This window comes from Gymnogyps californianus, chromosome 1, assembly GCF_018139145.2.
Source record: "Gymnogyps californianus isolate 813 chromosome 1, ASM1813914v2, whole genome shotgun sequence".
NCBI lineage: Eukaryota > Metazoa > Chordata > Aves > Accipitriformes > Cathartidae > Gymnogyps > Gymnogyps californianus.
Window position 1 is genome coordinate 97,904,632 of NC_059471.1, and position 26,152 is coordinate 97,930,783.

The 26,152-nt window shown below is 47.1% G+C and overlaps 1 protein-coding gene across 3 annotated transcripts in view; it reads right to left on the bottom strand.

Annotated features, from left to right (window-relative positions):
- PDE9A (phosphodiesterase 9A) overlaps positions 1-26,152 on the bottom strand; it is a 50,270-nt gene that overhangs the window by 14,064 nt on the left and 10,054 nt on the right. Inside the window, exons 2-9 of one of the 3 annotated variants that reach the window (XM_050896968.1) lie at positions 23,515-23,585; positions 21,631-21,708; positions 20,618-20,661; positions 13,226-13,280; positions 12,321-12,391; positions 7,512-7,596; positions 3,356-3,437; positions 924-998 (exon numbers count right to left, since the gene is read on the bottom strand). In XM_050896968.1, the coding sequence (XP_050752925.1) occupies positions 924-998; positions 3,356-3,437; positions 7,512-7,596; positions 12,321-12,391; positions 13,226-13,280; positions 20,618-20,661; positions 21,631-21,708; positions 23,515-23,585 (561 nt within the window). The remainder of the gene's footprint in view (positions 1-923; positions 999-3,355; positions 3,438-7,511; positions 7,597-12,320; positions 12,392-13,225; positions 13,281-20,617; positions 20,662-21,630; positions 21,709-23,514; positions 23,586-26,152) is intronic. The other 2 variants (XM_050896975.1, XM_050896983.1) reach the window with 2 other exon arrangements.

The following is a 26,152-nucleotide window of genomic DNA, read 5'->3' on the forward strand; positions in this document are numbered from 1 at the left end:
CCTTCTGTTATTCTACCAGCCAGATGAAATATCCTGAAGGGCGTATGCTGTTCCTGTGGGTGCGGTACGGGGTATTTTTCCTTGTCATGTTGATTTACAGGTGCTGAGCCAGAATGACTCTTGTATGCACAACATCTGATTGAGAAGGTAATTAAGGTGATTGCTGCTGGGGGTGCTGCTAGAACTACCCAATCCTTCCCTTGGGAAAAACCCAACACTAAAACCTAGTTTAGTCCTGCCCTCCCTTACATTTTTCCTAGGTGAGATTTGCTTGTATTTGCTGAATCTAGTTTTACATTATAAGCTGGCCATTACAGAAACATCCTTCTCCTTCATGTTTCTGCAGAGGTTTACACATGGGCCTTCCAGAACCTTCTGCAATACAAGTGATGAACAACGAATAATACTAATAGCAATAAGAAAAATAAGAAAATGAAACAATAAGAAAATACTAATAGGCCATGCACGCAGCTTTGCAACCTCTTCAGAAAGCATCACAGAAAAACCCTTTTCTAAAAGGGTATGAATCAATGCATGCACCTCTACCTGGCTTCACACAGCAGTATGCAGCTTCATTGATTTGGGCAGAGTTATTGATGATGTGCTTAAACATAAACTTTGCTAGGGATCGATTTGTTCAAATAAAATGGCACAAGGGAACTCATGTGGCAGTAATGATAGTGGGACATTACTAGGAAGATATTAAAGAAAAAATAAAGAGGGATCAGGTTATGATAATCAGCACAATCTATCTGGCATCTGTCAGGAAAAAGTACTGTATTCTGGTGTGATATGAAAATTAAAAAAATAGAGAGATTAAGGGGCAGAAAAGGGGAAAAGCCCTGCAGACCATCTCAAAGGGCTCTTCTGGCCTTGTTGGCTCTCAGAAAGAGTGCTATACCCAGCTAACATGGCATCCTTACCTCGTTGGGCTCCCAAAGCCAGACGTCAAAGGTTGGTTTCCGAAGCGCTTCTATGGTCTCCTGGGACAGCATGTACTGCAGACAAAAAGGCAGTCGGTGTAAGTGAGGGTCCCCTGCCCCAGTGTGGGACCTGCCGTCGGCATGTCCCTGGGACTCCTGGGGTCCCATTCACACGGGGTTTAGCTGTATTTCCCAAGGACAGAGCAACTGATCTCTCCCTCTGCCTGCCCAACCCTCCTCTCCATCCCCACCGGCCACTCGTGGTCATGCCAGGATGCCCACGCCTGGTGGACAGCAAGCCCCCAGGCAGCTCGCTGCCTGTCACGGCACCAGCTGGCAGGCCACTGATCGGTGGGGATCCTTATGGAGCAGGGAGGTGGAGGGTTTGGGAGAAAAGGGAGGAGAGAGGAGGTGTTATGGACAGGGTTGCTCGTAGATCCAGCAAGGGGATGTAAGGGGCGCAGGGCACAGATCCATCCCTGGCTGCACTGGTTCTGCTGCCTGCAGAGCATCAGCGACGTTCAGTGCAGCCAGTCATGGCTGGGTGGTGTGAAGTCTCTATGCTTATAGTGTTAAATTAGCTGGTAGGCATGATATGTTTACTTTCAGATGATTTATGCTCTCATTTTGAGTATTTTTTCAAGAACACCCACATTTTCAAATTGGTTGTCAGTCTGCAAGATTCAAGTGATTTTTTTATCATTACGCTCAGAAGCTTAGAACAAAATCAAGCTCATCGGCCAGTTACAATTTGTATACAAAATAAAAAAAAAAGGAATGTGGAGGGTTAAAAGATCAGGGGAGATCTGGACTCTACTGAATCATATTTTTGAGACTCTATTGATCAGAGTCTTTCTGGGACAAAAAACCCTTGCAGCTTTAATTGGCTCATTTACCATGGCTGTCTCTAATTATTTTGGGCTTACTGTACTGAGCAGGTGAATGAAATTTTTTGAGCCATCAAATTGTTGATACTTAATCCAAGGAAGAATAACACTGAAGATTACTTTTCCTTCTTGAGGGGGCAATGATTTTTGCATTTGCCTATATAATGTAAATTTAATATGACATTCTGCAAGAAATCTGTGAATTATCAGTACAGATTTGTTATTTGATAAGAGTGTTGTAATAACATCTTCTTTCAGTGGACTCATCACTTCCTAGACTCACTGACATTGGACAAATCCAACATTTGACAACTGATAACAGATTTTGCAAATCTGTCAAACAGAACCCAAACTTCTGAAACCAAAACTCCTGTGAGCTTTGGTCTAGGGACAACACAGACTACCAGGTTACTCTGCAGTCAGTTAGTACAACTCTTCATTGCACTTGTTAATTCAAGATCCTAATATCATAGCAGTAGATCAAAGATTGATCTGACATATATACTTATCAAGGGAAAAATAATTTTTAGAACTGATACATTTTGCGAAAACGTGTGTTAGTGTCAGGAGCACAAGCCTCTTGGGCACAAGTTAATTAAAAGAAATGTAAGTCTCATGATGTCTGCTTCAGAGACCTAGAGGTTACTTCCGCTAGGCAGAGCAGAATAAACAGCAGAACTTATAATTTGTAACTCTGTAAGGCCCTGAAGACAAATATGCAAGGATGCATGTCCATATCATACACCTGCATCACATGGGACCATGTGAACTTGAGAGCGGCTCAGCCAGCTTTGATGTGTGCAGGCAAGTGCCCATGTTAACTATGATTTGCACATGTGTGAGCTGGTGTTTTGTCAAGGTGTGAGCTGGGCATTGTGCAGACATAACCTGGTAGCTTTGAATAATTCCTGTGGGCAAAGACTGCCGGTGCTAGGACCAAAGATCCTGTGTGCTTCATGGTTTCAGCCTCATTCATCACTGTGAATTTGTACTTGTACTTGCCCAGTAGACATTTTTCTTCAAGCATTACTGTTTTCTCTAGCAAATACAGTAACTCATTTTCACAAGGACAATGAATCATTCTGGAGAGAATCCAATGTCGCATTTTCTCTTTGTTTCCCTAGGTGAAGCATCCCCATAAATTACTTTTTAAATTAAAAAATAATCCATTAGGAGAAAACAGGCAGCAGCACTATTTTCAATTAGAGTACAATATTATAGGCTATTTTTGATTGTTTGCTACGAGCATGAAGAATAAACAAATATAACTAGACAAAAGAGCGTTAAATGTTGATGAATGCAAAATGTTCATTAACATTTCAAACACTAATGACCTTTCAAGTATTAAAGACTACTGAGGATCCAACTTTAAATCACCGCAGGCAACAACAGCTTTTTCCATTGGCTTCCAGGGATTTTGGATCAAGCTGTGGGTTTAGAATAACTAGGAGGTAGATGGCTAGGGAGTCATGCATTGTAAACCAGCACTTGTCAGGATGGCAAGCGCGTGGTAGGATTCTGGGAAAAGCAAGCATTGCGTGATACCTTTGGGTAGGATGGTACATCCCGCCGGGGAGTCGGCCTCTTGTTTTCATCCAAAAAGCTGTACTTGCAGGGACAGTTAGTCCTGAAATGAAATATTCAGCTCTTAACTTTGTGGGAACAGAACCACAGTGCCTCGAAAAATGCCAGAAGTACTCTGGTCTCTCAGTAGGCATCGCTCAGAGAATTACCCCACTCCCCAACATCTCCCTTTCTAACATGGTGTTGCTCAAATGCTTTAGAAGTGGGATCCTCTTTAGGATTTTCTCCCCTTGTGCAACACTCCCGTCGCCCCTTCTCTGTCTATTTGAATTCAAGTGAGGAGCATCTGTCTTCAGGCACATATCCAGGGATACCCAACCACTTCTGTTTAAACCAAGTAACTTTCCTTTCAGCGAGCAGCTTGCTATCCATGGCAGGCATAGTTGTCCAGGGACGGCAGAGCCCTGCCGGGGGCCACTCTGAGTATGGACACTGGCACGCCTGTGCTTATTCACTAGTGTAGGCACACACTGAGCCCATGGCTTATTGCAGCCCAGCTCCAGGCCTCGTAAAAGCTTGGGTAAGACTGTCCATTTTGATGGCATGACCATCTTGCCTGCTGCCCTCCAGGCGCGACGAGAGCAGTGAGGCACAGGCTCGGCAGACACAGTCTGCTTGGCTCCCCGGTCCTGGAGGAAGGGAGCCACTGCCAGCAATTGCAGGTAATTAACACTTGCCTGGTTATTAACACCAGCACCCACTGCCAGTTATCTACTCTTCCTTCCTCTGCATGCGGAAGAGCCAATCTGATGCTCTCCCATCTGAGCAGAGGACCATGACAGGGGGAGGTGCACACCAGCCTTACAGCCTTTGCAGAACATCTAGGTTGCTGCACTGCAGTGCGAGAGCAGTTTCTTGCCTTACAGCCACGGGGGGCACAATAAAACTAAGAGCGCTGTGGTATCACCCATGGCAATCGTGATACTTTAACTCAACATGTGTTTCCCAGGTAGTTGGTCGCATGGACTTCAATAACACTCATGTGAGGTTGATCTGCTTGCATTTTGCATTTATCCCTGTAGTCCTAACATTTAGATTATCCTTTCTCATTTTTCAAGCTGCCTGGCAAATGAAGCTAAAAGAAATCCCCCAAAAGAAGCCAACCAAAACATTCCATTAACTTTATTTGTCCCTTTTAAAATTATTTCGCATATCGTGTATTGAATCTCTTTTTAGTGCTTCTCTTCTCTGTTGGGAATTGGTCCAGGTCTCTTTTCTTTTCGCCTCTTAACATTGATGTCTGCTATCATTTCTGATGCATTGTCTGAATCCTGCAAAAGTTATGTCATCTTACAGTTTATGGTGGTCAGCTGGCTTCAACCAGCTGCCTTTTCCTGCCCTGTTTAAGGAGATTCTCGGTTGGTGAGAAGCTGTCTTAATAGTTTCTAAAGCTTTTTCCTCAAAACTCCACTGTGAGGGGTATTAGTAGGATAAAAATAGTGAGATGATTGGGGCATTCCTTGCCCTAATTTGAGCTGGCTGCCAGGGTTAGCTGAGGGTCAGCCAGCTATCTCTAATTCCCAGCTGTAGTAAGACATCGAAGCCTTCATCCTGCCACACTGGGGAACACACCAGAGCCAGGATGCATCAGACCTTTACAAATGTAAAACTGTATCTGCAAATGATCATGATTTTAAATGACATTATAATGTTATTAGCATCTGCCAGTAGTGAGTGCAAAAAGCAGACTAGCAAAAAAAGCAATTTGAGGGGGTGCAAGTGGGGCTGCTTTGCTCTTCTGAATAGGAGAGATGCACAATTCACTGTGTGATGACTTTTATAAACCTAGCTGTTCATCCTTTGTCATTTGGTAATGTAACAGCAAATGTAAGGATATGTAAACATACAAGAATACAGCTGTACACAGGATTAAAGGAATATACGCACTCACATATACTTATGTACATTAATAAAATTTTGATGTGATCCCTAATTGCAATTGTAACGCATTATCTAGCAAATGACATTGCATAAGGGATGACAAGTCTAAACAGGAGCAAAACCATTTCCACTTGCCCTGGGATGCCTCTCTTCCCCCCACAGAATGCACTTATCTCACGCCAATGGGAGAGAGCTTGCTCAGCTGCTCTGGGGTGAAGCACCCCTAGGTTGGGGTCACCGCGGGCTAGTGACATGGCTCCTGCGGAGCCGTGGTCGCTTGGGAATACGGAACCACAGCTCATTTCCTCAGCAGCTCCCGATGGGGTCCCTCTTAATGGCCAGCTACCAAGGAGCATCCTCTCCTCAGTCTCATAGCAAGAAGAGGTGACTCATAGCCACCCCTAGTTATGCACTGAACCTAGCCACATCTAGCTGCTCCTCTGAGACGCAAGCCCTTAGGGTACAGATAATCATGGGCAGAATATTGTGCGAGGAGGAGGAGCTTTTGTGCAGCCGAGGGGAGGAAGACCCAGCTCAAGGCAACCAAGAAGAGCTGTGACAGGTAGCTGCCACATCGATACGGCACAAAGTGATGCTGAGCAGAGCAAGTTAGGCTCCTGCTTCAGCGAAAGCAGCTGTGCAGTGTGAGCTCAGAGCAAGCTAGCTTGGGTGTCTGTGCCCAGCACTACCTGCTGCTGAGCACCACACCCATTTTTACCACAGCTTTCCAGCGTCACTCTCCATGCTGGTCTCTTGTCTTTTGGCAGCTGTCATATCTCACTACAAGCCCTCGGTGAAGACTACACCTCAGCTGGAGCCGGCTGCACTGGGCAGACGTAGCACTCCCCACTCCTGTTTTTCTTCTTAACAGATTGCTGTTTATACTACAAAATATAGATTGTAGGGTGACAAGATCTGGGACAGGAATGAGTCATGGCTGCTGCTGGGACAGTCTCGTACTTCCTGATGTGTGTGGCGGCAACTAAGCGAATGTGAAGTTGCCATAACTTCTTTTTTTTGGTTTTAATTCCCTATCTGCCCGTGTGTCACTATGCTCGTAAATGCAGCCCTCCCAGCTCCCTACAACAGTTGAGGAAAAGTAAAGACACATGCACGGGCACACATGTTATTCACATTGCACCCAGCACAAATCAGCGTACATGTTTTTGCGTTTGCTGACAATCTGAGCTCTGATTTTTCTAACGAGATTTCCTCACACACCTGAACAAGAAACGATGCAAGTCACAGGGCAAACTGCAATCCATCCTACTGGTATAAATCTGGAGCAGATCTGAGGTTAATAATGTTACTCTGCATTTATGCTAGTATGACAGCTGAATTTGGCCTTAGACTTAATAGGAATGTATTAACACTGTGCCTCCTGACATATCTGGATAGCAAAATTTATAAAAGCAGGTTATTATAAAACTTAATTCCTTTAGCAAATCTCCCATTGCCCTCAATAGGAAATAGGTTTGATTAAAGGTCAGAGAATTTGTCCCCAAACGAAGAAAAAGAGAGAGGCTGTCAATATAGCATACTTACATTTGCTAAGAAAAATCCCCTCCACCCACACTTTGAGCAACGTGGTATATCCTCTTCAGCAACCTTCCCAGAAGTATTCATAATCTCACAGTGATGATTTGTTTGTCCTAATGGGGTATTTCAGTGACACAGGGGGCAGACTTTCCAGCCAAGACCGCGTACCGTACAAAATGCAATTTTTTTCTGCTGTTGTTTTAATTACAGCGAAACCAAGCTTCACAATCACAGTGAGCTCTTGAATTAGAAAGTAAATTCCCAATTTCTTGTTGAATTTGAAATGGATGTTTTATAATAGCATGAGATCATAATTAGAAGAGCTGCTACATATTTATTTGATATTTTCCCAGAATATATTGGAGCTGATTCGAGCTTTAACTTGTTCCCAACCAAACGCCGCACTATGCAGAAGTTCTTTTCCCATTAAATCTGGATGAAGAATTCCCATTCTGTATGGTCAAAAATAACTCTCTGTTGCAAGACCTTTTTCTCTATTCCCGTGGCCCGAGCTATTTTAACTGATGAATGGCTATAGATCTTCAAATGTTAAATTAAAGCCGCTGTCCTTAATGGTTATTTGTTTCCTTGCTTCTTTACTTCTAAGCTCAGAAGGTAACTCAATTCTGTGGAAACGCTGCATTAGGGTTTGAAACCAGATGATTATTTCTTTAGTTAGGTCCAAAGCAGAACTTACCTGCTGCTTCTTGCTGCCATTTCCTCCCTCATCTTTTTAATGTCACTCTTGCATTTCTCGATCTCCACTACTTTCAGGCCTTCCACTGTCAACAAAGGAAAACAACAGGGGTGTTACCATGGCGAAAGTCGAAGGATCTAGTTTCACAATTGTGCAAAATTTCAAAGGGCTTTAACAGTGGGGTTCTCCAGTGAGCCAGCAAGCTCTTACAAGTCTGCCCTGGTTCTCACATATGCAGGTGCTGCCAAAGCGATATATCTTGAAAACCCATAGGAATTCTCTGCTGCCAATTTTAGATAATAGCTACAGTATTTTAATTCACAGAATGGCTATAACGTCTCAGCTTTTCCACGATTGTTAGCAGCAGTCAGCTGTTCTGGTGCCTTCACTTCTCTGCTGTAGAACACGAATCAAAGGAAATCCTGAGCAAAAAAAACCCTCCCGTGATGGGATGATAAGCGCAGCTAGGCAAACACGTCCCAGTAGGATTAGAATTCCCATTAAGATAAAAGGTTTTAATTTGAAAGTTCACACAGAGCATTAAGGAGCTCTGAGAGGCATTGCTAGATACAGAAAAACCAAAGTGAGAATGCAGGAGAGAGAGAAATGTTGAAAAGTTTTGCTCTAATGATTTATTTCTTTTTTTTTTTAAGTATTGAAGATCTGTCACTTCTTTTTGCCGATCAATTTTGTAATCAAAGGTTATTTCTGCATGCAGCACAAAAAATCCTATATTTCCCTTCTGTATGTAATTATGAGAGCCACAAGGCAAAAAGTTTGATTGCCTGTTTATGCAGCAATGCACTTCATTCCACATAGCCGTGAGAACCTAATGCAGTGCAAGTATGAGAATGTTCTCCCTTTTCTTTCCCTCTTGTTGAACTATCAGCACGCTCAAGGACATAATACAGCACCATTTATTAAGTACATGTCATTCATATGCAATCATTTCACAGCTCATTTGTTTACTGAACTCATTGTTTGCATGGACAAGCTGTGGTTCAGGGAACTCAAGGGAATGTGCAATCATACAATCAGTATTCAGTCATTTTCTTAGAAAATAATAGTCAAAATCACACTTATCTGGAGTGTAGCATGTAAGTGATAAAAAACTACCTTGGAAGGGCACAACTCTGTAGATAAGCAGAGACCTCAGTTTTGTTTTCTTTATGCTAGTAACAACAAAGATTGCTGTTGGAACTGGGAAAGGGGAAAAACAGAGAGGTGTATGAACCAAGTCCAGAACACCACATATTAGGAGAGGAAAGGGAAACGGTTTTGATTTATGCTTCATTCCAGGGATACCCTCCACTTAAAAATCCCATTTCCAGATTACTGGTTTTTTGTCTAGCATTGTTACAAGCAATTTCTTTGGGTGATCACAATGTGATAATACAGGCAAGAAGCTGTCCTGCTTATTCAATATCTTCATTCTGGATATCTGGCTGCACTTTTTTGGGTACTCTGTTCAACTGCCGATGATCAGCTGCAGCTGACCTGCAGGCCTGGTGCTGCTCTGTACCACCCGGGTGCATTCATCCGGGAGAATATCCTGAGTAGCCCATTTGCCAAGCTGTCTAAATGGTGGCTGGTGCCTATTTGAAGCAGTGGGAGCAAAGCAGAATTATCAGACCAACAGGGTAGTGGGGCAGGCAACTGCAGAGAGAAGAGGAGTTACAGTGCAAAATGGCAGCCCTGAGCATTTTTTTGTATTGCATCTCTTTAGTTTTCTTCCAAAACCTCTCCAGGGGAGCAAAGAATTTACATAATTATTTTCTTAAGGTAGATGTGAGATGCTTACAAATTGTAAAGGGTTTTTGCCAGCTTCCTTATTCGTGTGTGGGCTGCTGTGCAAACACTGGAGCAGAGTAAGTCAAGCTGTGGGACAAAGCATTCCCAGTGCTTGCCCTGCGTGGACGCATTTTCCAAGGAGAAGTCACAAGCTTTAGATGGGATTTAAAAATCAGTTAAAAGATTTGGCTCCTTGAAAACACATCTCTGTGATGCGGTCTCTAGACAGCAACAGGAAGGAAGCTGAGAACATTTTATGTGAGGTGCAGATGTAGCGCTGTCATGAGCACTTATCCCCACACACACATCCCCTCTGGGGAAGAAATCCTGGAGATCACATGTGAAAGTGGTGGAAAGGGATCTCCGAAGGTGGTAGGAGAAAAGGCAAAACAAAAGCACAATTCTTTTCACATTTGGCTCACAAATGATAAATGGCCTTGTCATGTGCACTGATTAAGGGCCCATTATATTATTCTGCAGCAAGAAATACCTTCTGAAAAGACCCTCTGCTGTCTAAAGAAATCCTTGGGCTGAATCCAGCACTGAAACACAGCTCTTAAAGCAACCTCTGGGAGCCCAGCTCGAGTAGGGAGGTTGGACACTCCCTTTCTCTCTCAGTTTTGCTTCTTAAACATGAAAGCCTGGGATTATTTCAAAATGTTGCAGATTTGGCTCTGTTGCAAATTCTAGAAGTCCAATTTCGAGCAGATGGGTGCACTTGTAGACAGGCAGCCCAGGGAGCTCCTTCCCACAGGCTGAGGCTGCTGGAGATGGGTTCGCGAGCGCTCAGGCAGAATGGCAGCAGATTGCTACATCTGCTGCTATTTCCATCAGCGGTGAGACCCACTTACAGACAGAAGCCTCGTCTGGGGACCAGTGAATTCAGTTCACCTGCATGGCATGGCAGCTCTGGGTAGGCTGCCTTCCCGAAACCAGCAATAAAGTGCTGGAGAGTGCAAGCGCACAACTCTTCCCCGCTGGCAGCGGCATGCAAATCTTTGTTATCTCCCTCCACTGCCGCGGGCTGCCAGTGCTGAAAGGCAGCGTGTGTGCAGGGTGAAGCCAGGGATCCCAGGGGGTCATCAGGGGAGCCAGTGGCCGAAAGCAGCCCCTAGCTGGCTGGGATAGTTGCTCGCCTGGGCTGCCAAGAGGATAGGAAGACCCACAGGAATGCTTGCCTTATTTGCTGTAGTCCATGGCGCTTAGCCCTGAGGACTGGAGTTGGTCAGAAGTTTCACAGAAAACGCCGAGTGACTGAGCTAATTTTTCTTTTTTTTTTTCCCCATTCTTTTTTTTCTTTTGGACAAAAGAATAAATCAGCGGAGCCTTGGGAAAAACGGCAGCCAAGCAGACAGGGAGGAATTGCTACCTGGGCTCCTTGCAGAGGTCTGTGCTGGGGGTAGGGACACCGCAGGTTGCCCCCTCCATGGACGTTGCCGGAGGGCTCCCACCACACCGGGAGCCTGCGGCTGGGGTGGCCTCAGGGAGAGGTTCCCCTGCAGCTGCTCTTTGAATAAGGACATTTTTTCCTCTCCCTGTTGACAAAGGCATCAGTCTCACCGAGCAGCTGCAGGGTCAAGGTAGCTTCTGGTCAGGGGAAATTTCAAGAAAACAACTTCTTCCATGAACCAGAAACTTTTTTCTTCCAGCCAGCCCTAGTGAGAAAGTGGTTTCTGCAGCTGTAGTGCCGGGGAGGACTCTGCCTGCTCCTGACTTAAATGCCGCATATGAGCGAGGATGTGGCCTTTGGTGTCAAAACGATGCTGGGTGACAGTGCCTTATTCGTACCCCTTCCCTGTCTTTCTGGGACCTGTGTTCTGCATAATATACTGAAAAACAACAAGTCAGATGCTGCATGGGGGGAAAAAAAACCCCAAAAAACAGAAAAGGAGCTCTTTCGCCACAGTTAAGTTTGAACTTAACTCGGTTGTTGCACAGTAACTGAATACGGTTGTGTTACTGTTGACACACTGAACAAGCGAGGAAATTGATGCTGCCTAGTAGTCTGCCAGGCAATATGGCCAGCGAGGGGTGAACCCGCATGTTTGCAGCCCAGAAATCACTGCCTCGCGAGACGACGAGACGTACCCGCCGGCTGCATTGCAGCACAGGCTACGCTGCCTGTTTATGGACGCTTTGGCATTCGCGTTGTATTTGTGCTCCATGTCTAGCATGCACGTGTAGCACGCACACGTGCTGCGGGGAAAAGCCTTGCCCCGTTTCGGGCCCTTTCCCGGGAGAGGGAGGCGTGCGACATGACAGCGAGCGGAAGTACGGTCAGGCCTCAGTGCTGGCGCTGGGCCTCGGTGAGCGGTGAGGACCGACCTAATCGCTTAATACGCAGTAAATCCATTTCTGAAAGGAGAAAGTGTCTCTGCAAGGCAACCTGTTTGACCTGTGCAAGTATCCGACTTAAAGCAGAAGGAAGGCAGCTGCATTACCCTCCTGTAATTAATTACAAAACGCAGCAGCGAGCGCCGGGCCCCAGGTGCGTTAAGGGGGCAGTGTTTTGCAGGGAGTGCCTGTGCAGAGGCATGGGGGGGGTCACCGCTGGGTGCAGGGGAGGTGATGGGGGGCTGGGGCTGGGGCATGGGGTGGGAGTGGGCGTCGGAAGGCAGGCCGGGGGGCTTGGAGGTGGGGGACAGTGAGGTGGACGGTGGAGACCCTCTGCCGTGGGGACATGGTAGCAGGAGGACGTGGCCCCAGGCCCAAAGCTCGGCGGAGGGTTCGACGGCCCCTCAAAGGGGAGGCCGGGAGGCGCTCCGGATGGCCGCAACACCAGACGTCCCTCCCTGGCCTCGTCCCGCCGGTGGGTGCCACCACGGGCTCCCACCTTCCCCACGCCTCACCCCGGGCTGGCCTGGGGCCTTTCGGGCTCAGGGCTGGCCAAATTATGAGCGATTGGAGAAAGCGGAGGGGCTGTCAGGAGCGGGATGGAGGGGGGTACAACGAGGGCAGCGAGGCGGGGGGGTTCTGAAGCATCGGTTCCCACTGCGATATGAAAAAAGGGACACTCACATTCAACCTTTTTCTCCAGCATTGCCAAGTGATTAGCTACTTCCGTTTTCAGCTCATTGATTTTAAAAACCCTGAAAAGAAAACCCTCATGTATTAATGTTGTACATTTAGTGCCGTACCTACCCTAGGTACAAAGGACTTTTGCTAGAAATGTCTATATTTTTCAGAGGATTGATCTGTCCAACCGCAGTTGCCGTAAGGAAAAGAAAATTTTCCATGGAAATGCTAAAATTTGGACATAAAATACACCCGGGTTTAATTTTCAGAAAAATTAACAACAAATGATTTTGTTATGACCCTGGGAATGTAACTGTAGCTCTGCAACACTTCATCACCCCCTCTCTCGGCAGTGACTTGTTATTGTACCCCCCAGGGTAGCAAAGTTAAATTGATAATGCTTCACCTAACAGCAGCATCTTGGTGTCTGCACACTCTGAAGCCCTCCTCCTTTTGAGTTATGCTGGTCATTTGCTGAGTTGTGGTGGGATTGATCTGTCTTATTGAAACCAGCTGGAATAAAATAAGCAGCTATACAGATGTTGAGAAATCCTCTCGGAGGAGAGACATGTGTGGGTGATAAAGGGAAAAATGAAACAAATCAGATTATTTGATTGCTCAACAAAGAAGCATTGCTTTTGATTCCTAAGAGGGCAGGAGCACAATAAGAACATTTATATTTACTACTTGATCTCCTTTTTAGATCAAAGATAATCACCAAAATAGCTTTTGGTTTAAGCTACCGTTTTGCTGTCAGCAGGAAACAACGTGCGTACCAGGCCTAAATTTGGCAGGAAGAGTGGGATTTGAAAGAGATCTTAAATGCCCCTCTGCATCCTGTGAAAATTTCACTTCAGGCTGATAAAAGAAATAACATTTTAAATTAATAATGATGTTCAGCTTCTTACCTCGAGAACTGCTCAGCAATCTGTCCCAATAAATTCTGGAACAATTCTTCTTTCTCTGAAAAAAATAGGAGGGAGACATAACAGAAAACGACAGAGGAAAGAAGATACCCTCAACCCCCCTGCAAAGTGGCGTCCCCAGACTTCCAGCTCTGACGGTGAGGCATTTAGCAAAAAAGTCGTTCTGGTCCTTTGAACAGTGACAGCGTTTGGGAATGACTCCTCGTCTCACCTGCCTTCCTCTGCCTGCAGATTACAGTCAAGGTTTCTCAGAAGTTTTTTGGGGGGGTGCTGGGTCTCTGAGACGTGGCTTGTTTTAAGGCAGCACTCTCTGGAAAGAAGACCCCTTTCGCATTTCTTGGGTGGGACACCCAGAATCGCCGTCCGCTTTTGAAAGGTCTGGCTCACAAGGACTGCCTCTACACCATCAGCACACTGTGCCAGAGTGCCCACAAACACAACAGCTTATGAACACAAGAAAACCCAGCTTGCCTTTCAGATTTGCACTGGGACATCATCCTGGAGACCAATTTTTTGGTGCAAATTCATAAGGATCATACTGCTATGCATAAACTTCAGGCAAACGTGAGATGCCAAAGTGACTGTCCTTGCAGAATGAGGTCCGCCCTTCCTGTTTTGTGGGATGGACACAGCAGGGCACGAATTTCCCAACCCCTTTTCCCTTGAGAACATAACTTGGACAGAGCCGCGGCGGGGATCCCATCGGGATCCCGTCACTGCCGGAGCTGCTGCAGCAGCGGCCACACAGGGAGCGCTCACACCAGTAGTTCCCCGCCTCCCGCTGCCAACTCCAGTGCTCGGGTGCTTAAGCCGGCTCGGGAAAGTCAGCCTGGTGAAGCCACAGCCCCTTCCCGAGACTTTCACAGGATTGCAATCACTAACGCAGGGAAAAGCAAACGAGTCCTTAAAACAAGACCCTAGATTTCGAGGGACAGTACACTTCAGGAAGGAAGAAGAAGTACGATAGCAATGTTTTCCCATCTTTCAGTCTGTCCACACTGTATTCACACAGACAGGGGAAGCATAAATCACCTTTGCTGAGCTGTGAGCTGCTGTTACGAGATTGCTCCCACTTTCCCCCACCAGCTAATTTAAACTGCACTGTGCTGCAGTCGTTCTCACGCCTGCAATGTGGACGTACTCTTGGTTTCTCATGCTCAAGGAGCAGAAACATTGCATGCTCTCATATACATTCTGCGGATTACAGACCACCCATTTATACCCTACATAGAAATACCCCGATGGCATTTCTGAAGCTACTTCTTGCACTTGCCTGAGGGAGCATGATGCCTCACGAGTGCAATCACCCAGGCAAAACACATCAGACAGAAATACAGCCCAGCATTTACACTGTATTTCTAAATAATAGCTCTTATACCTGTTGAAATGATTTGCAATTCCTCAGGTATTAGAGATGTCAGAAATACTTGTCAAGAGCATTCACTTTGCTGGTCAAAACAATTTGGCTGTTACCCCTGTGTCTCTAAACTGGAGCAAGTATTCTGTGCTCTGAAAGTCTCAGATCTAATTCCTTCTTTTTTTTTTTTTTGCTGTGATCCGACTCCCAGCGGAGTGGCTAGCAGAGCAAATGAAGAGATTAGTTCTTTTCACAGAGACCCATTTTTCAGTTTTCTCACAAAACCGATTTGAAAACCCAAGCGCTGAAACAAAGCAAATCCTGCGTCCTATTTAAGACAGGAAGAAAGCTTACCGTATGCAGCACCTGGGATGGTACCCGAGTCCAACAGTGAAAATAAGCAGAGAAACCTGTGTCCTCTCTCTTCAATGCTGCTCAGCTCTCTGACAGTGGCTGTAGCGTGCCAGAGACTGACAAGTTCCCTATAAACACCGTTCCAGTAAAAAAAAAAAAAAAAAAAAAAATTCTTACTTTCACTCCCTCCCCCTGTGAAAACTCATCTGGAGTACTAGGACATTCTCATCCAGGGAACAGTCAGCTGCAATCTGATGTTTATGGATGTAATAAAAGACTTTCAAAATGAAGATGTATGTTTTTATAACCCTAGGGTGCAGTAAAGATATATGACTAAGAGTGGCAGTTCATCTCATCTTAAAGAGACAAAGATCCATTTCTTTGCCCTGTTCCTTTCCGAGGGGGAGACCTCTGCTAACCTGATTCTGAAGAAAACGAGACATCGCGCCAACGTCACTTAGTCTCGCTTGTCCATTCCTTTGTAAAACAGGAAGGCTAGGTGTCCTTTTACTCCCTTCATTACCCTCTGTCTTCTTTTTTTTTATACCTCTGGGCAGGGCCATTTATACCATGGTGCACGCAGCTACCTTTTCCCTCAGTTGTTTCATTTGTTTTGCTGCGATTCCCTCTGCAAAAAGGGAATCCTACTACACATAGCATGGGCAGCTGCAATCTGTGCACCTTGCTGAGAGTTGCCAGCTCCTGCCTGCAGCAACCCAAAAGCCAACAGCAACCCTCTTCTCAGCTCACCCCCCGCTGGCACCGTGAATGTGCAACGTTTGCAAATGCAGGTGTTCAGCAAGTCAGATTTTTGCACGATACGCAGGGCATTTTAGAGCCGACAAATGAAAATTAGAAAAACCCCCTCCGGAAGATGCTGCAATAGTGTAATGCCAGGGAGGAGACAGGCCAGCTCAGGCCTCCCCGGGCTTCCCACAGCTCATTCCCGTGCTTGCTGCGGGCACAGGGACTTTGGCTCCTCACCCGCTGTCCCCTGCCAAGCTCAGCAGGGAGCTTGGCCGGGGCATCACAGAGCAAGGAGCCATTTTGCCCTCCCTCCCGGCAGCCCTGTCTCCAGCAGGTCTGGGCAGAAAGCAGGTGTGGGGGAATATGGCAGCAGCACTTTTTCCTGCGACTCCCGTTGCGGCCGGATGGGAGGGCTGGCAGCGAGCGTGCGCCTTCCCTGCCAGACAAGGACTAGGTACACACTGGGGCAGCTCAGGTTATGCGTACACTGACACAGATGGCTTATAACCCACTGGCATGCACCCTCTGCTTCACACTGCCCTGCTTGGCGGTGGCTCTTCCTCTCCTGTCTTACCCGCTGGGATCATGGCCGGGGAGCCACCTCCATCCTCCCGCCCTCCCTGGCTCCCCTCGCCATCCTGCCAGCCTCAACAGGGTGCACGCAGGGCGTGTGTGGGGTTGTGGGGGCAGGCTGGTTTCCCCCTGTCTTTTCTGCTGTGGCCAAGAAAGGCTGGGAGGACGTGGGCGTCTGCCTTTCCCTGCCAGCGTCAGGCTGGTGAATTCCTGCCACACAGTCTCTTTCTCACATGTGCTTGTGCCTCTGGCTCGGGTGCCTGTCTGTATTTCGCTTTCTGTGGTTTGTTTGGATTTGGGCAGTCAGAGCAATTTAAAAAAACAAACAGCCAGGTGGACAAAAGCCTCAGGAAGAGGTGTGCTTCAAGCCCAAGCCCACGTTCGTGAATCACATCACATCGAGCGCCAAATTCGCTTGACAGCTCAGGTTAATTTGGGCTGTCGCATGCAAGTCCCCACTCAGGTGAGTAATCCTGAAGCAGTTGGCCCCATCCCGATGCACGCATCCACGTGGGATGCACGTAAGGAGCAGCAGGCAGGAGGGGGATTTTTCTCTCACAGTCTCTGCCTCTTCACTTTTGCCTGAGCTGCAAGTGTGAATATGCCTCCAAAAGGAGAAGAGAGAGATCCCAGAATAAGAACATTTAGACACAGTGACAAGCTTCTGTCGCTTTACCAATAGCAATCTGCATAAGATCTTGTGTATTTAATCATTCAGGGGGAAAAAGCAATCCCCGCGGATCTCTGGTGCAGTCATTGGTGGGCTCAGCGGTGGGCAAGGCAGGGCTAGCACCGATTCAGATGTGCGCCTTCTAGCAGGCAGCTACACAGGTCTTGGTTGAGCTAGCTCTCCCGCTGCAAGCCAATATCCCTGGGGAGGGACCCTGGGCTTTCCTCCGTGCAAGCGCTAGATAGCTTCTGAGCTGAAAAGGCAAATAACTGAAAGGCAAGAGAAGTGAGAGGTTAAGACGCTGCTTACAGCCTCAGCCTGGCCAGGCAGCTCTGATGCGTGCTGGCGAGGTTCCCTGGCGCTGAGGCTGCTGAGCAAGGAGTGGTGAGCTCTCTCCACGTGCTGGCCTCCATCCCGATCGGGCACTGCTCTCTTTGGGTTTCCTCACCTGTTTCCCCAGGGATGAGGGAATACTTGTGTTGAAGGACGCACCAGAACAAGCTGAAGACAGAGGTGCAAAGAGAACTGGGGCTAAGCTCAGCACATCTTATGCTCTTTCAGGTCACATTCCTGGTGAGATCTTTAAGGGCTCGTTCAGCCGCCTGTGTGCTTTGCTGCCCTAACTTTGGAGCGGTAGGAAAGCCCCTGCACATGTTTCCCCCTCATTTAGGACTGCGGTGGGTCAGGCTCACTTGAGCTCCACAATAGCTCCTTTCTCTGCACTATCAGAAACGTAACAGACTTCAATTTTATTTCTCAAGAGTGTGCTGCTCGTAGGATTTGTTCATTTAATTGGCATCTCCAGCAATATTGCAGAGTGCCTGAACCCTGCTAATTACAGCCACAACACAGACGTCGCTTTGTGAGTTCTGAGCGTGTTCCACCACGAGGACCCAGACCAGAGCCTTTCTGCTGTCGGGAGGGAGAAGATGCCCGTTCGATGGGCTTGGGAGTTTAAACACCCCAGAGAGAAGGAAGAGTTTGGCACCAGTGGTTTGATGCTCTGCTCAGATAGCCGCACACCCTCTGGTCCAGGGCCACGGGAGGAGGGACAGCACGTGATGCAACGGCCCCACGGGCTCAGAGCCGGCCAGCTGGGCCCCCGCCTTTGCCTTGCAGACAGCTGACCCCGTGGTGATACGGCGATCGCCGCTGCATCCAACGGACGCTCACTGGAATAATAATTTTTTTAATTCCAACCGTCTCCCATGACTATGGCCAGGAAATGAAGAATGGTTTCTTAGCAGGACTCCGGTGGATATCTCCTCTGCTGGATAAAAGCCACTGCTTATATTTTCCTCCCAAAGGATCGTATTTTCCAGTCCCACCTTTTACAGTCTTTGTTGCGCTGAAGCATGCGTCATTCTTTTCCAGCTGCCTGGGAGACTGCTGAAAAGAGGTGCATTACCTCCCACTGCTGTGAAAATTGGGGTGACCCCTTTTTTGGCATGTATTTGGATGAGTTGCTTTGGGAAGCAGAATCACGCAGGCAGAGTTGTTTAAGAAGTGAAGACTAGAACAGAGCTGTTTTTTTTCTTTTAATGAAGAGGAACAATTTCCCACTCTGTTTATTCTTCCTACTCTCAGCAAAATGTCAGGAATGCTTAAGATTAATGACAACTCATGTGAAAGAGAAACAGATACCAAGGAACATTAGTTCCATCACACTCAGTTCAACTTTCCTCCTCTTTCCATAGCAGACTCTGTCCTATGCTTTGGCAACCTACCGCCAGAATTTTTCTTGCCCTTTTCAGCTTAGATCTTTGGAAATCCTTTTATAAAATATAGAATGCAGGGAGGGAAGAGAGACCTTGCTGACACAGTGAGCTGCACTCTGCACAAAGCAGAGCCATGTGCTGTCAGCCGGGGTGAAAAATGAGGGCCCTGGGAGAGTGTGAAAAGTCATACATGGTCTTATAAAAATATACGGTTAGCTTCATGTTAGGGGAAAAAAAAAAGGTAGATTTTCTAGAAAGCCCTTCGATCAGCTTCCCAGCTGGTATAACACAGTGGCATTCCCTGGCGGAGCCTCACGTGCCCCATTCGCTGGTCTTTCTCTGTCTTGGGGCAAATGGCTATTGGTTACCCACGCCAGCTGGTACACAGTGACACATGCTCCAGTTAAGACCCGACCTTTTCTGATCTAATACTGCAAATACTGTACTCCTGGACCAGAAGAATTATGCTATTCCAGCAGAGTTTGTTACAATAAGGAAATAGTTTAGGAGACAGCTTCTTTTCCCTTAGCAGTCACATGCGTCCCTCAGCTTTGACTACCTCCTTCTGGCAAGAGCAGCAATCACTGACATGGGACCTGCTTATGGCTTGTAACAAATCTTACTGTGATAAAGTTCTTCCCTGTTTCCCAGCTTCTTTGTTCTTTTTGCTGTCCGTTCACCTTTACTCCCTACATGCACAAGCTCCTCGCTGTTGCCTCTCCATTCCCCCCGCACATCCTGCTACGCTGCCTTGCTGTGCCCTTTTCCTACAGATGTTTCTGCCACAGGGGACGCGGGTCCCTCAGAGAGTGGCTTCGGTTCCCTGCACCTCCCCATCTAAAAAAAGACAGTGCTGTGAGACAGTATGTTTTCTTGCCTAATACAGGAGCCTAAGCAAGAAGAGGTGGGACCTGCAATTAGCGTTAGCAAGAAGACGAGGCGGGACCGGCAAAACTGCTTTGTCCCTATCCCAAGAGCCTCACCCATTCATGTGTGCTACTCTTTCCAGCCCTAGACTTTCTGGCTCCCTCCTGTCCTTTCTGTGCACTCTACGTTTCCAAGATAATCTTAACCTCTTGCCCCTTGTCTCTCTTATCTTCCCATTTTACTGCTCCAAACTGTGTCCCCAGCTGATGTCTCCTATCCTCCTGCAGCCCCTGCCTCAGCAGCCAGCCTCTCCCTATAGTTCCACATTGTACAGGCTAGGGCTCTTGCTCAGGCTGCCTCGGAGTGAGTGACAGGAGATACTGCAGTTCCACAGATGAGAGAGACCGTGAGCCAGATGCTCTACAGGAATTGCCCCAAGCAAATGCTCTGCTCCTGTGTCTGAGAGCTACTGGCCCGAGCATGACACTGGCAGGCAGAGAGAAATGGTAGAAGTGCCATTTCAGTCCTGCCTGTGGAGTACAACAGTGCTGTGCGCTGGGGAATGTGTTCCAGATGTGCTCTTTCATCTTGTCAGGTGTATTTAAGTATTTCTTACACTTAGAGCTACCATGCCCACAGCAGAAATTATGCTCTCTCCTCAGCCATTTGGAAATAACATGGAGTTCAAATGTTGTGCTCAGCTTTCAGCAGAGCCTTGCTGGGAGACAAACAAGTTTAACAAAACACTGCAGGACAGGCTTTCAAACACTGCCTGCGTTGCCTGAAAAGAAACACTGCTCCATGTAAGACTTTCCCCAGGAGATCAGTGGTGCTGAGTCAGACCAGAGCTAAGCACTGTGGAAGTCCCTTGGACCCCAGCCATTCCACCTCACCCTCAAATACTTTGAAACTTGGGGACATTTTTTTTAGCTTTCCTCCAGAAGACTGTGATCAGACACTTCTTATTCTGCCATAGCTACAGCCACAGCAGCATCATCTTTCTTTCTGGCATCACAGCCATGTAATTTCCACAGGCAAATGTTTGCAAATTCAGCTTTAGTAAATTCAGTTCAAAAGGGTCTTTTTACCTGAGAGCTGCCCAGTGGCAACAGGTATCACTTTGTATGGAGACCTGGAAAAGTCAGAGAAGGTTGATGTTAGCAACACTCAGAAAGCAGTTTGTATTTCACATCCATATTCCCTGAGAAGTAGGAAGAAGTATCTGCATATGTTCTAAACTCTCTTAAAACCTGTCCTTTTAAAAGTGCAATGGGCACTTTTTATGAACACACGACCCTCCGATTTACTACTGAACTAGAGACAGAGAGATCTTTTTTGTGCTGTACAGTCACGCAACAAACATGGTAAAAATGCCTCCTCTTTGGCAAGCCTTGATAGCTTGTGGAGTGAGATGGTGAGGAAATTTTGTAGGTCAGAAGGGAGCTCCAGCGGTGGGGATCATCTTTTTGCTCTGTGTTCGCGCACTGTCCTGTGCAGTAGATCCCTCCCAACAGCTGGGGCTCCACCACATGGTGTCAGTGAGAGTAATGTCAGTGATAAATAATGATGAAATACGCAATGAAGTAAATAACAGCAGAAGGAATAACTGCGAGCAGTCAGAGTGAAACTAAAAGTGCCAGGCTGAACAAGCAACAGGAAGCCAAGGAGAAAAAGAGAAGGGGATTTGGAGGTGGGAAGGGCCAAAGCCAGCATGGAAGAGACCTAAACTCATCAAAGACTTTGACTTCACTTTGCAAGTAATGTCATGGTTGTGTCCTAGCAGAGCAATAATGGAGTTGGGGAACAAAGATGCTGGGATCCTTGACAGTGAGCAGGGTGGGATGGGAACACATGTTTTACATTAAATTCTTAAAAGCGGTATTTTTTCCTCAGACAATTACTCCTACTTTAATAACAAGTAAAAATCTTCAAAACCAGCAGGCATTAGTGTTATAAGCCAGCATGCAATTCTTACTGTCATCTCTCTCTCTCCAGGGAGCTGCTCACCTCCCGCTGCACACAAAAGGCATCTGCGGGCAACCACCACCCCTTCCCTTGGGCTTGACCATATTTTTGAAGAGCAGGTTGCAGCAAGGCTTACCTCTCTGAGTTTGCAGGCATTGTCGGATCAATGGATACCATACAATTGTCTGCCGTCAAAAGGGAGATGGTTGTGTTCCTGAAAAGCATGTTTCAAAGAGGTTTATTTGACCTAGAAATGCTGGCTGAAGTTCTGTGCTGCTGCATACGGTGCATAGCCGTCTTCTCTCCTGCAGCACTCCTGGCCTGGCCTGGCATTGTCTCGGACCCATTTTACCTTGGTGCAGAAAGGGTCAAAGCACAGGACAGGGTAGGCTTGATGCCTGACCCGTTTCAATTACCAGAGATGTTTCTGGCAAAATGTTAAGTATGATCATCTTTGGTCTCAGAGCAGACTTTGATCCCTGCTAACTCATGTATTCTGTTGACTCATCAACTAATAATTTCTATTAAAAAGCTATGTTTTGTGATACATTGACTTGGCAGCTATGTATTGACTCACACTATACAAGTGACTACTGGTGCTCTGAATGTCTTGAAATTATTTAGTTACTCTTTTACCAAAACAAACAAAACAAATGTCTTGCTGAATATGGGGCCTTTTTTTTAATACTGTGCTAGGTGTGATCTCATAGGCTCAGATGTAAACCTTGGAGGTTTACTTTGGCTCCAGGAGCCTGGTTGAAATGCACAGTTCTTTGGAAGTCTTCTGATGAAAATAAAATGACAAATATGCAGTGAACACCCTGATCATGAATCACTAAAACTGCTAAAGAAAGTTTCCTGGGTGATGAAGTGGAAGTATTTGACATCATAGGTAAATGAGAGTTATTAACCTCTCTAATGTCAAATGAGAGGAAATAGCCAGGATAAACAGCAAAGGGCGTTAATTCTGTCCATCAGTTTATGCAAATTCTGAGTCAATATAGACAATTCTATCTTTCAATCTCCAGAGTTGGAGTCATGCAATAAACCCATGATTAAAGGATAGGCTTAATTTTTCCTGTGCTTTTTCTGTATTGTAAACCTGTATGTACAAAGGTAAAGACTGTGGCTTATTGCATGCTGCCGTGCATCTGGCCTGCACTGCTCAAGGTCCGTATGCAGACAGCAGATGCCCCCTTCTAGATGTGACTAAGGGGCTTCCCTCGCCCTGCACCACCACCCTGGACAGAAGTGGCTGGGTGCTACACCATGCCACCCTCCACCACGCACCGGCCTCTCCCGCCCTGACACACGCCTACACCTGATCCTGGATCCCTCTCAACACAGAGATTTAAGTTGGATGCCGCTCTCTAGGTTGAAGGTGAGAGAAACAAACCCTACAGGAAATTACAGCAGGAGAGATGCATGGACTTTGCATGACAACATAAATTAGGAAATACTTGGCCTGGGCAATGGATTTGGGGATATTTATGTTCTATAAAATGGTTCTTCTGGGGTACTTTGTATTTGACTATCCCATACCTGGGATTAGATTGTACTGTATCTAAATAGCAAGCTTATCACCTTGTGGCAATGCTTCTCATTGGCCCCAAATTTTTCCCTAAAAAACAGGTTCTAAACATATGGTTGCGTTTCACTTGATATGGGCAAAAATGTAGTGCTGAGATATAACTGGTAGGCGCGCACACAACCCGTGTGCACTCAGGGCTGGGCTTCTGCCCTTGCTTTTAGTTTTTTAGACTATACCTCTTCTGTTCTACTCTATTCCACTTTGTTCCTCAGGCACAGCCAGCACTGAGGTGGCTCAACGCCTGCCAGAGCTTTGTGCACTTTTCCAGTTGGTGCTCTCTGGATTGCCCCAATTTCTTCTTCCAGTAGACTGGAACGAGAGAGGAGCCTGAATAGCAGGTAAATGAATCATTTGGGGCCTGTCTTTAAATTGTCCCCAGAAGTAAAGGAACAAAAGTGAAATGAATGTCACAAATTAAAAGAGACCTACCTTGGTAACCCTGTTGCAATGCAGAAGAGGTCCATAATATCTTTGGAGTTGCAGTATTTACTAAAGAGCACCTTCCAAACCGAACAGCAGCAGGGGAAAAAAAATGAAGACAAAGAAGAGAAAGGACAGTTAGTTCCTAGTGAGATATGAACTCTATTCAGGTGTGGACTGGGCTAATTTTAAGGCTCATCCTACCATTTCAATTATCTGATTTGACTTGTGAGCTAGAATATTTCTCTACTCCTGTTTAATACCTGTGTCTTTTTCGATAAAGCAAGCAAGCTCTGGAGACCTAATCGTGCTGTTCAGAAGTAGAGCAATAATGTATGTGAACTGAGAGCTAAAGGTTTCTTGTAATGCAGTATTGCTGCAGGCTGATAACAACTGCAAATTTAAGGATGTAAGAGGCCAGATTTAGGAAGAAAACAGCCCAGATTTGTGGAGGTCCTTGGATGGTATAAAAGGGCACTGCTTTTTGGACTACACCAGCTTAAGCTAGCCTTAAAATGAACAGAGGGTTTTTCCCCCCCGGTTTGTGCCCAATTTCCTGCCAACTATCAGGCTGTATTGTTCCTGCTGTTAGGTCAGAGCTCAGACCTTGAATTACAAAATTTGCCACCGTTACCTGCCCATGCCCCCAAACACCTCTTCGTCCCCCTGCCCTTCCACACAAGCCAGGCAGCCACTATGCGGAGAAGACTGTTCAAGCAGCGCATCTAGGAGTGCAACATCCCCTTGATCCCGTTGTGATACAGCCTTCAATGCCACGATCCCATGCCATGTTTTTCCCCAAGACTCCTGCGTCCGTCAGGACACGTGGGTGATGGTGCTCCCTGGTTGAGAAGCTCTTCTGCAGCCAAGGTGGGGGACAGAAAGCCTCTCTGTGTGCCTCTGATTGACTATGGTGGAGGCTTTGAATCTGCTGTGGAAATAAAATGCCTCATTGCAGTCAGGTCCGGCTTATCTTCTCAAAGCCAGGAACAACAGCGAGTGGCGGGGCTGATTTGTCTGGGGGCTGCCGGTGTTAACAGGGCGGCCGCAAGCTGCAGGGGCCAGCTTGCTGTGGGGAGCTGGGGGAGGTGGTGGTGTGGAGAGGGGCAGCTTCCCTGGCCAGCGCTGGAGCTCACCTCCCTTGCACCCCCCAAGAAGAAATCGCCACAGAGCCTCTGGGTTCAGGATGCAGCAGCTCAAAGGGACTTGTGGAGACCTAATGGCAAAACTCAGGAAGAGCAAGAAAGGGATATTTCACAGATGAGGTCTGAGGCACAGGGAGATCAAGGTCGAAAGTCTCCTCCCCCTGTGAGTGCCTTGCTGGAAACGCTATTTTCCATCCCCCACAACCACCCGTAGCATCCCATATTCTCAGGCACAGTTTCTATTGCCATCCGTCGCAGGCACGGAGGGTGTGCATGCCCACAGATCAGCCTCGAGGCCGGTGACCCAGAAAATGAGGAGCATGTCACCTGGGATGGCCTTCCAAAGGTTTGTTTTCACTGCCTTGCCTCGTGCTGCCAGGAGGAGGCAGGGGCTGCGGGCAGCGGGGGCTGCGGGCAGCAGGGGCTGCAGGCAGCGGGGGCTGCTGCCGCCCTCTCCGGATCGAGCAGGCCCCATGTGTTCAGTGAGGCGAGGACCATGCTGGAAAAATAACATGTCATCATCTAATTAAAGATTATTCCGAAAGGTGTAGGTGCCAGGAGTTAATTAAGCCTGCAGCCTCACTCCGGCAGCCTTGGCCTTCGAGTGCTTTAATTCCTAAATTGTCATAGCATTGCAGTAATACAGTTCCCGTGTGCCTTTTCTGAGGTGCCTTTCAGACACCAGGGGAAATGTCGCGTGGTGCCGACGCAGACCTCTGCCGCTGGCAATGGGGAAGCCATGGGAGAGCCCACAGGACGCTCTGCCAGCGAGGAGCTGCTAATGCCTGATCACAGCTCGGGACATCACAAGCCTGAAGTATGAAGAGAGTCGGGACAACACTTCAAGATCTGGCCAGCCTGGTTGAGTCCTGTTGTGCCTGGGGTGTGACGCGCCGACACTCAAGCTGATGCTGCAGCAAGGCTTCAGACCTCAGTTTTCACTGGTGGTGAGGAGCCCTCTTACTCTTGAGTGAAGCGTCAGGGGTTTTGTGGTAGAGAACAGAACGATATTGGTCACCTCAAGAGGTGGCTGTGACCCACACGTGCACGCACACCCACCTTCCCTGTTTTCCGACCCGGATGAGATTACACCAGGCAATATCTTTACTTTATAAAACATCAGGGCACTTGATTACTGAGGTAGGTAGTAACTCCTACCAGGGAAATGGGTGGGATTAATGCCTGGGTGTTTTAAAAGCCAATTTTGCCCAGTGATTGACCCTTGATTATTAAAATACAGTAGCAATCAAAGCAATAAAACATAGCCAGTCGAGTTCAGATAGGACTGAAACCCCGCTCCTAGCAGAACACAGCATCCTACCAGAGTGATAGCTGCTAGCATTGGCTGACAGAGTATTGGAGGATACAACTGGTACATGCAGTAACTGAGCAGATGATGTTAATTGCGGCTGAACAGAGGGTAAAGGCTTGTGATGTGCCAGGAGTGCTATTTCAGGTATTGAGGTTTCTTATTCTGGAAATCAATTATTATTGACCAGGAC